General features: G+C 42.5%; 1 protein-coding gene across 1 annotated transcript in view; it reads left to right on the top strand.

The window, feature by feature from the left end:
- LOC103196849 (core histone macro-H2A.2) overlaps positions 1–9,305 on the top strand; it is a 32,315-nt gene that overhangs the window by 14,790 nt on the left and 8,220 nt on the right. The window contains exons 2-5 of the mRNA XM_007940663.2: positions 668–774; positions 2,638–2,835; positions 3,873–3,983; positions 6,013–6,112. Of these exons, the coding sequence (XP_007938854.1) occupies positions 668–774; positions 2,638–2,835; positions 3,873–3,983; positions 6,013–6,112 (516 nt within the window). The remainder of the gene's footprint in view (positions 1–667; positions 775–2,637; positions 2,836–3,872; positions 3,984–6,012; positions 6,113–9,305) is intronic.

Below are 9,305 nucleotides of genomic sequence, written 5' to 3'. Positions count from 1 at the left end.
GGCACTGTATCATACAATGTTTCACTGCTATTCATAAGATTTTCACTGGCCAATTCTTTGAGAAGCGGATGGCCTTTTCTTTCTTTCAAGTCTGACCCAGTCTGTAAGCTCTGCTGAAACCCGTCCACCATGGGCAACCCTGCTAGCATTTGAAACACTGGTGGCACAGCCTCCAACCTCATAGCCACACTCAAGCCACCACAGTATGACAAACTGACAGACAAGTTCATCTCCCTTAGCTGTTCCAAATCAACTCCTGCTTCCTGATTGGTAGCTCTCCCCCTTACCTGTTCCAGCCATCAACCCTGGCTCCTGCTGCTTCCTGCCTGGGGGCTCTCATCAGCAAGAGATGTTGAGAAATGTAGTCTTCATTCTCATGGTTCTGCAAAAAATCAGGGGTCCAAATACTAAGGAAGAAGGAGGAGAACTATATTAATAGACAACTAGAAAGAAGACTTTGCCATAGGCCATATATCATGTCTTTCTAAAGTATTTTACTTGTTTGTGACCTGAGTTCTTTCCCACTTTCTAAATTTCTTTCCAGACCTAGGTATAAAAATCATAAATGAATAAAAATGATTGAACTCTAAAGCAATTTCTAAAGGAAAGGTTCTCAAGCTCATACTCCATTCTGTTGTTGCCTGTTAACACCCCTTTGTATTTTCAGCGGAAATTCTGGAATTGGCTGGGAATGCTGCAAGGGATAACAAGAAGGCTCGGATAGCCCCAAGACACATCCTGCTGGCGGTAGCCAATGATGAGGAGCTCAACCAGGTATGTCTGAAGCCTGAGCATTGCCCAACAAGCTTCTGCATGTGGACCTGGCTGGCCACGAGTCATTTCTGCTACAGTCCCAACACATTTATTTAAAGGAGGAGAAAAATTAGACTATATGAGAGAAGAACAAATCCTGTGAGCTACATATATTAAAACTGCCTCTGGACTAGATCTTGCATTCTGGGTCTTGCCAAATCTCCTTTTCATCTTTGAAGCAAACTCTGTGCTACTCGTGAAGGGTATAGCACACACATGTTCTTTTCTCAGTTTCTGCACCCAATCTTTGTTAACAGTTTATTTGGATCAGAGAAGCAGAATCCTTCCTTATCTATTGGAACTGACCCTAACTGAAGCCCATGACAGTGGTCTCCAGAGCAGAGGGAATGCCCCTCCAAAGACAGGCAAGGTGACAGGCACATTGTTGGTGTTGTTGTTATGTGCCGTCAAGTTGGACCCGACTCATAGTGACCCCTCCTTGGATTTCTAAGGCAGTATCACTACAGAAGTAGATGGCCCCATCTTCCTTCCAAGGAGTAGCTGATGGGTTTGAACTGCCAGCCTCTGGTTAGCAGTCAGATGCCTTAGGCACTACGCTACCAGAGCTCTCTACACATTATACTAGAATATTTATTTATAATTCCTTCTCATCTCATTCTCAAACCTTCTCGGTAAAGAACCAGCTCTTATTATATCCAGTCCATTCTGGGCTGATAATTTTTTAAAATACGATAAAAATTATTAGAAAAATGAAGTTTTAAAAAAGAAATACAAAACACAAGCCTCAATGTTTTGTTATTAGTCAATAGATAAACAATAACTCAGTTTGCTATAAAAGTTTCTAGACTCTTACTCTCAGTTTCTGCACTTCTCAGACAAAATCCAAATCAAACCCACTGCCATTGAGTTGATTCTGACTCATAGTAATTCTATAGGACAGAGTGCCCCATAGGATTTCCAAGGCTGTCAATCTTTACTGAAGCAGACTGCCTCATCTTTCTCCTACAAAGTAGCTGGAAGGTTTGAACCACCAACGTTTTGGTTAGCAGCCAAATGCCTTAACCACTGCACCACCAGGTGAATAACAATCCCTAGACCAGCTATGGTGTGCAGACCACATTTGGAGCAGAGTTGCTTTAGAATATGCAGAATGTATTAGTGTAGTAACACATTTAATCCCTGGGTGGTGCAAACAGTAAAGCACTCAACTACTAACTGAAAGGTTGACGGTTCAGATCCACCCAGAGGCACCTCGGAAGAAAGTCCTGGTGATCTACTCCTGAAAGATCACAGCCATTGAAAACTCTCAGAAGCACAGTTCTACTCTGAAATATATAGGGTCACTGTAAGTTAGAATGACTCAATTGCAACTGTTTTTTCGGTTAAGTAATATGTATAGGTTATTTACAGGTCAGTAAACATGTATCAGTTGGGAAGTGATGAAATGCATTTACTGATGAAATGCATGATCAGAAGAGTGTGGAGACCATTGGTCTGTGGTTAACTGGGTCTTATCCTTGCATTGACCTTGAACCTAGTTTTTGTCAAGCTATGCCCCCCACATGTGAGCTCTTTATCCCCTGTTGTGTCTGGAATTCCAGAGCTGTGGGTGTCAACCTCTATAAGCCTTTTATTTTGCTTTGCTTTGTTTTGCTTTCTGTACAAGATCACAGGCTGCCTTGATGCCTACAGAGAAGAGCTGCACATGTGAATGAAGGGAAAGACATTTCAATTGTGTATTATGTAATTTCTTTAGGAAACCAAAACCAGACTTAAGACTTGTTTTGCCAACAGTTGGGATTGTATTAAATCCAGAACTAGAAAGCCCTTTGTTGTACGAGCTCATGCATTGTCTCTCTCCAGCTGCTCAAAGGAGTGACCATTGCCAGTGGAGGCGTCCTGCCCAGAATTCATCCCGAACTGCTGGCCAAAAAGCGAGGGACCAAAGGCAAGTCTGAAACTATCCTCTCCCCTCCCCCAGAGAAAAGAGGAAGAAAGTCCACTTCAGGCAAGAAGGGGGGCAAGAAATCCAAGGCTGCCAAACCACGGACGTCCAAAAAGGTGAGCCAAGGTCACATCTTGTGAGCGAGGGACTCCCACAGAACAAGATGAACGTTTAAAGATCAAAAGATGAGGCATAACCAGCTATCTGAAGACTCTCTGTATCCTGATGCTAGGAGAATATGACCAGATGTGTACGTAGAGGAATAAAGCTTTGAGATGAGAGCACACATCATCAAACATGGTCTGCTAGAAGCTTCCATACCCAAAGGATGGGTGATTTGCATGGTTCCAGATCCCCTGCCCCATCCCCACCAAAATCTTAACATGAAAGATGATAGCTGGGAGCCCTAGTTTTTATTTCTCTATAGAACTGCTAGTTGCATAGTGAAAAACCTGGTCTCCCATAAAGAGTCCTCTGAGTTCAGCCCATGGAATTTCATGTGTTTGGCATAGTTTGACATGCTAACTAGTTGTAACTCAGAGATGTCATTTCTAGCATAGGACTTTGATGTGCTATCTAGGATGATAACCATTAGTCACATGTGACTACTGAAATTTGAACTGAAATTTAATCAAATTTAAAATCCATTTCTTTGGTTGCACTAGCTGCATCCCAAGAGCTCAACACCACTGGACAGTGCAGACATAGAACATCTCTGTGATTGCGGGAAGTTCCATTGGGCAGCACTGCCTTCAAGGGTATCATATTTCATCCCGCAGCCCTCCATGATAATACGAAAGATGCATGAGTTGACTGCATCGCTTCCACTGTAGCCCAGGAAAATCCTGGGGAGAAGGGAGGTTGAGTAGTGTACTGAGTAGTGTTCTGATGGTTGTCATCATAAGGTACAGACATTGGAAAAAAATAATGTACATTGTATCCAGGTTTGGGTGAGGACTGCATGTCCATGTGAGCACTTTTAACACGCTTTGTTCTTAGGTACCCTTGTCCTTGTGACTGTCCTTTCCTGCCCTCAGTGCTTCACATCTTCCTTTTAGATCCAAGTTGGTAGCAGCCATGGGAGGAGCTTAATAAAACCACTTAGGCTTTTCCTGGATTGTTCTCCATCTGACCTTGTACTTTCTACCAACAGTCCAAATCAAAGGACAGCGATAAAGAAGGAACTTCAAATTCCACCTCTGAAGATGGCCCAGGGGATGGATTCACCATCCTGTCTTCTAAGAGCCTTGTTCTAGGGCAAAAGGTAATAGAGAATTAAAATGGGTGTAGTAAATCACAATTGCATTTTTATTACCTACTGTTTACAAGCAGGGAGCTCTGGTGGCATAGTGCCTAAGGCATTTGACTGCTAACCAGAGGGCTGGCGGTTCAAACCCACTCCTCGGAAGGAAGGTTGGGCAATCTACTTCCGCAGTGATACAACCTCGGAAACCAAAGGAGGAGTCACTATGAGTCCGATCTAACTCAACAGCAATGAGTTTTGTTTTTGTTTTTTTTGGTTTGTTTGTTTGTTTAAAAGCAGTGATCCCTCCTTTATCCCTTGCTCCTCGAACGAACGCAGCTTTCACACTGTCCTTTAATTATTCATCTTTAAACCAAAGTGTTATGGTAGTTGCCACATTGTGAGCGTGAACCAAGCTCTTTAATGTTGGGAATTGTTAATGCTGACATGGGTAAGCCAAAAGCAAGTATGGAGAATTTTTCTGGTTGGTAGACAGAATGACATTTCTGGTTTTTCTGGGAATTCCCCAAGCCTCGGTTATTTCTGTGCCCATGAAAAAAATCCAGAGCTAACTTTCTCAGACTGCCTTTGAGAGGCCTGCCTTGCACAGTTCAATGTAATTTATCAAAGAAAGAAAATAGAAATATATGTTTCCTGAATATCCCTGGTGTTAGTAATGAATTATTTGCCAATAATTTAGTCTGCTCTCCTTTCTAGACTGCAGAAAGAAAACACACAGGGCTATACATTTCAGCAGTCTTCATTGGCACAACAGCAGCCCAGCCAGACATGCAAATAATTCATTCCCACAAGTGTAAACTTTACTGAGCAGATGATTTATCTCCCAAGCCAACTGGGGCTGAAATAAGATACACAAGGAAGCAGTCAGTTAATCATACCTCTGGTAGCTGAATGTTTGCAGCCTGACAATAGTATGACCCTCCATTCAAGCAATTGGGAAGAGCATGTCATAAGAAAGGCATAAATATGGCAAGTTCCTAATTCATCACTGATGAAAGCAGGGAAGAAAAGAGGCAGAATTTATGTCCCCTACAGGGGTTGTCAGGAGCTCTGGTCGTACAGTGGTTAAGGCATTCGACTGCTAACCAAAAGATCAGCAGTTCGAATCCACCTGCTACTCCTCAGGAGAAAGATGAGGCAGTCTGCTTCTATACAGATTTACAGCCTTGGAAACCCTGTGGGACAGTTCTACTCTGTCTTATGGGGTCGCCGTGAGTCAGAATGACTCAGTGGCAGTGGGCTGGGTTTGGTTTTTCTAGGGAGGTCCATGGGAGCCCCTGGGTGGTGCAGTTAATGCACCTGACTGCTGACTGAAAGACTGAGGTTTAGTATACCCAGAGGCACCTCAGAAGAAAGGCCTGACAATCTGCTTCTGAAAAAACATGAAAGCTCTATGGAGCACAGTTCTACTCTGACATACATGGGGTCACCGTGAGTCAGAACTGACTCACCAGCAGCTGATTTAAGAGCTATTCATGGTTAGATAAGCTTCTATTCCTGTAGGCTATGAACACATAGGTTCATGTGTGGTTGCCAAAAGGCAAGGTGGCCAGACCTAGGCAGTTCAGACTCCCACAGCCGCCGTCACTTCTGTCCAATAAGGTCATTGGCTTCATTCACAGCCTTCCCCCAAAAGATTGGTGCTGCTGTGAGAAGAGAGACCCAGCCCTGGGAACTTGTAAGAGCTACTAAGGATGCATCACCAAAAAGGAAGGCCACTAAGGTTGGGAACCAAAGTCATGAGCTATAGGGAAACAAAGAGGAGGGAAGGTCCCATTCCTCTTCCTGGAAGAAGAGGCAGATTTGTTACATGCTGCTAGTCTCAAAATGAAGGTCAAATCCACTGAGTTCCAAAAAGTCTACAGAAAACCAAATGCTGGAAAAGTTGAGACCATTGCTCCATCTGCAGCCTCTTCCCACTACATTCAGTATAAATAATTCAGAGGGTTAATTAATGGAGGGAGGTAAAATATGAAGATTTAAATGGGTTTGATCTTTCTCAATTCTCCATCTTTTCTCCCTAATGCAGCTATCCCTGACCCAGAGTGACATCAGCCATATTGGCTCCATGAGAGTGGAAGGCATTGTCCACCCAACCACAGCTGAAATTGACCTCAAGGAAGATATAGGTAAAGTCCTGAGACTAGGATATCAGTACCATAGAATAATCTAATGTTCACACAACTTCTTAGGAAGTCAGTCATTATCAACTGGATATTGCTTGGGGTGCTATGTCAAACCAGCTTTGTTTTAATTCAGCATATAGTTTTTATATTTTTTATTGAAGTATGACATAAAAATGTGCACAGATCATTAGTGTACAGCTTAATGACTTTTTCTCAAAGTGAACCCACCTGCACAACCAGTACCTAGCTCATGGGGCAGAACCTTACCAGTTCTCCAACAGCCCTCTTCACCCTACCCTCCTGGACCCTCTCCTATTTTCTAATAGAACAGATGTTAGAATTTTGTGTAAATGAAATCATGCTGAATGTTTTTCATTTAACTGCTTTTGCTCAACATTGCATCTGAGAAGTTCTTTCCTGTCATTGAGTATGATTTTAGTTCAGTCATTTTCTTTGCTCTGTAGTGTTCCTTTGTATGAATAGATATTTCTTGATCCATTCTACTACTGATGGCATTTGGGTAATTTTCAACTTGGGCTGTAATGAATAGCAACCTCTATAACCATTCTTGTATGTGTTGTGGGTAAAACTACATATATTTTAAGTTTAACGATTGAGAACACCATTGGTAAAAAGGAAATGAGCAGATAAAATAAAATAGTTTATCTTCAAGGCTATGAACATGGAATTATTTTACCAGTGATTTGCCACCTTCCCTGTGAGAGGTGGTGGGGCACTGATTTTAGGCTAGATGGAACACTTGGGAGGCAGAGAGTAAGCTATTAGGGACACTGGAAATAACAGTATATTACATGATCACCATGTCATCCATTTTTCCTAGGCAGAACTGCTGTAAACTCTCCACTGAAAAGGTCACATGAGCAAAGAAAGGGCTTTGTCCCTGGGGTACAAGGCTGGTCTCAAAATTCAAAGACGTGGGTGATTTGAGACAGGTGCTAGTACCTGGGCCTCGTTTGGTAGCACCAGAGGCCCTGAAGCTTCTGGGCTCACTTAACAGTTCCCTTTTGGCATCCAGCTTGCTCTGCCAAAGAGGAGATAGGAAAGCACTGGGCACAGCCTGGCATTAAGGAGAAACTGGGCTTTTCTTGCTCACAAACAGATCATGAAAATTCCTTCTTTACTCTTCAAACCCATACCCTCTCAGTAGCCATTAATGCTCCCCCTCTGTGGAAAGACGCCTCGTACTGGCTTTAATCTTTATTTTTCTTTGAACATTTTATTGTGATTTGGGTGAAAGTTTACAGAGTAAATTCATTTCTCATTCAACAATGTATATACATTTTGTTTTGTGACATTAATTGTAATCCCCTCGATGTCATACCACTCTGCCCATTTCTACTCTTGCTTGGTTCCCTGCATCCTTTCATCCTTCTCACTGCCCCTCCCTGGCTTCTGAGCTTTGTTTTTTGAGCAAAGGCTGCCCTTTTGGTCTCCTGTGAGTAATTGCTCTGACTTCCTCACACGTGTTGTTTGTTCACTTTATAGGCCTGATGTTTGGCTAAAAGATGAACCTTTGAGGATAAGTTCATTTCCAGGTTTGAAAGGTGTCTAAGGACCATAGTCCCCAGGGTTTCACCAGTCTCTATCAGACCAGTAAGTCTGGTCTTTTTTATTATTTTGAATTTTGTTCTACATTTTTCTCCCATTCTGTCAGGACCTTCTATTGTGATTCTGACCAGAGTGGTCAGTGGTAATAGCCAGTTACCATCTGGTTCTTCTGGTCTCAAGCTAGTGGAGACTGTGCTTGTCGTGGTCCATTGTCATTTGGACAAATTATTCCTTGAGTCTTGATTTTCTTCACTCTTCTTTGCCCCAGATAGCAAGAGACCAATAGGTGCATCTTAGATGGCCACTCACAAGCTTTTAAGACCTCAGTCACTACTCACAGTAGGATGTAGAACACAGTCTGTGGACTATGTTATGTGACCTTAATCTTGAGCTCTGTTTTGAAGTGTGTCCTACTCTCAAACAAACTACAATGCTCCTACTTTATATACATTACTTTTTAGTATTTGAATCTTTGTATCAGAAAAACAATCAGTATATTTCTAAGTAGCAGGATGGAAGAGTAGAAAAAGCATTGGTATTAGAGTAGTACCAACAATGGATAACAAGGCATCTTGTGCATCTTAAGAAGATAAATGAGCAAATAGTTAAGGGGCAGGTTCCAGAGTCAGCCTGTGCCTGTGCCCTGGATTTTACTAATCATATCCTATCTGTGTAACCTTGGGCAGGTTTTAATATCTCTGAACTTCAGTGTCCTTATCTATAAGTGGGGATAACTATAGGAGCTCTGGTGGCATAGTGCCTAAGATATTTGACTACTAACCAGAAAGGTGGCAGTTCAAATCCACCAGCCACTCCTTGGAAAGAAGATTGAGCATTCTACTTCCGTAGAGATACCACCTCAGAAACCCAAGGAGGGGCCGCTCTAGTACCTACCTGTCTCATTGGGGTGAAGTTGTCAAGGATTTCATTCTACTTGGATCTGTAATCAGTGTTCATGGAAGTAACAGTCAAGAAATCAAATGACGTATTGCATTGGGAAAATCTGCTGCCAGAGATGTCTTTAAAGGGTTAAAAAACAAAGAAGTCACTTTGAAAACCAAGCTGTGCCTGACTCAAGCCATGGTATTTTCATTCACCTCATATGCATGAGAAAGCTGGACAATGAATAAGGAAGACCGAGGAAGAATTGATGCCTTTGAATTACAGTATTGGTGAAAAATATTAAATACACCACGGACTGCCAGAACAGACAAATCTGTCTTGGAGGAGTACAGCCAGAATGCTCCTTAGAAGCAAGAATGGGCAGACTTTGTCTCTCATACTTTGTTCATGTTGTCAGGAGAGAGAAGTCCCTAGAGAAGGATATCATGCTTGGTAAAGTGGAGAGTCAGTGAAAAAGAGAAAAACCCTCACCAAGATGGACTGACACAGTGGGCGCAACAATGGGCAAGCATAGCAACAATTGGGATTCTGACTAGAGCAGCCTGCCAGAGTGCAGGACTGCGCAGTGTTGCATTCTGTTGTACATAAGTTGGTAACCGACTCAGTGGCACTTAACAACAACAACATCCGGGTACTGTGGAGCACAAATGAGATTAACATCTGGCACTTAGCACCGTGCTGGGCTCATAGGCATGTGATAAATAATGTTGTTGTTGTTGTTGTT

Source organism: Orycteropus afer, unplaced genomic scaffold (assembly GCF_000298275.1).
Source record: "Orycteropus afer afer isolate SDZICR_OR568_19922 unplaced genomic scaffold, OryAfe1.0 scaffold00070, whole genome shotgun sequence".
Classification (NCBI taxonomy): Eukaryota; Metazoa; Chordata; class Mammalia; order Tubulidentata; family Orycteropodidae; genus Orycteropus; species Orycteropus afer.
This window is presented reverse-complemented; position numbering and strand designations above follow the sequence as displayed.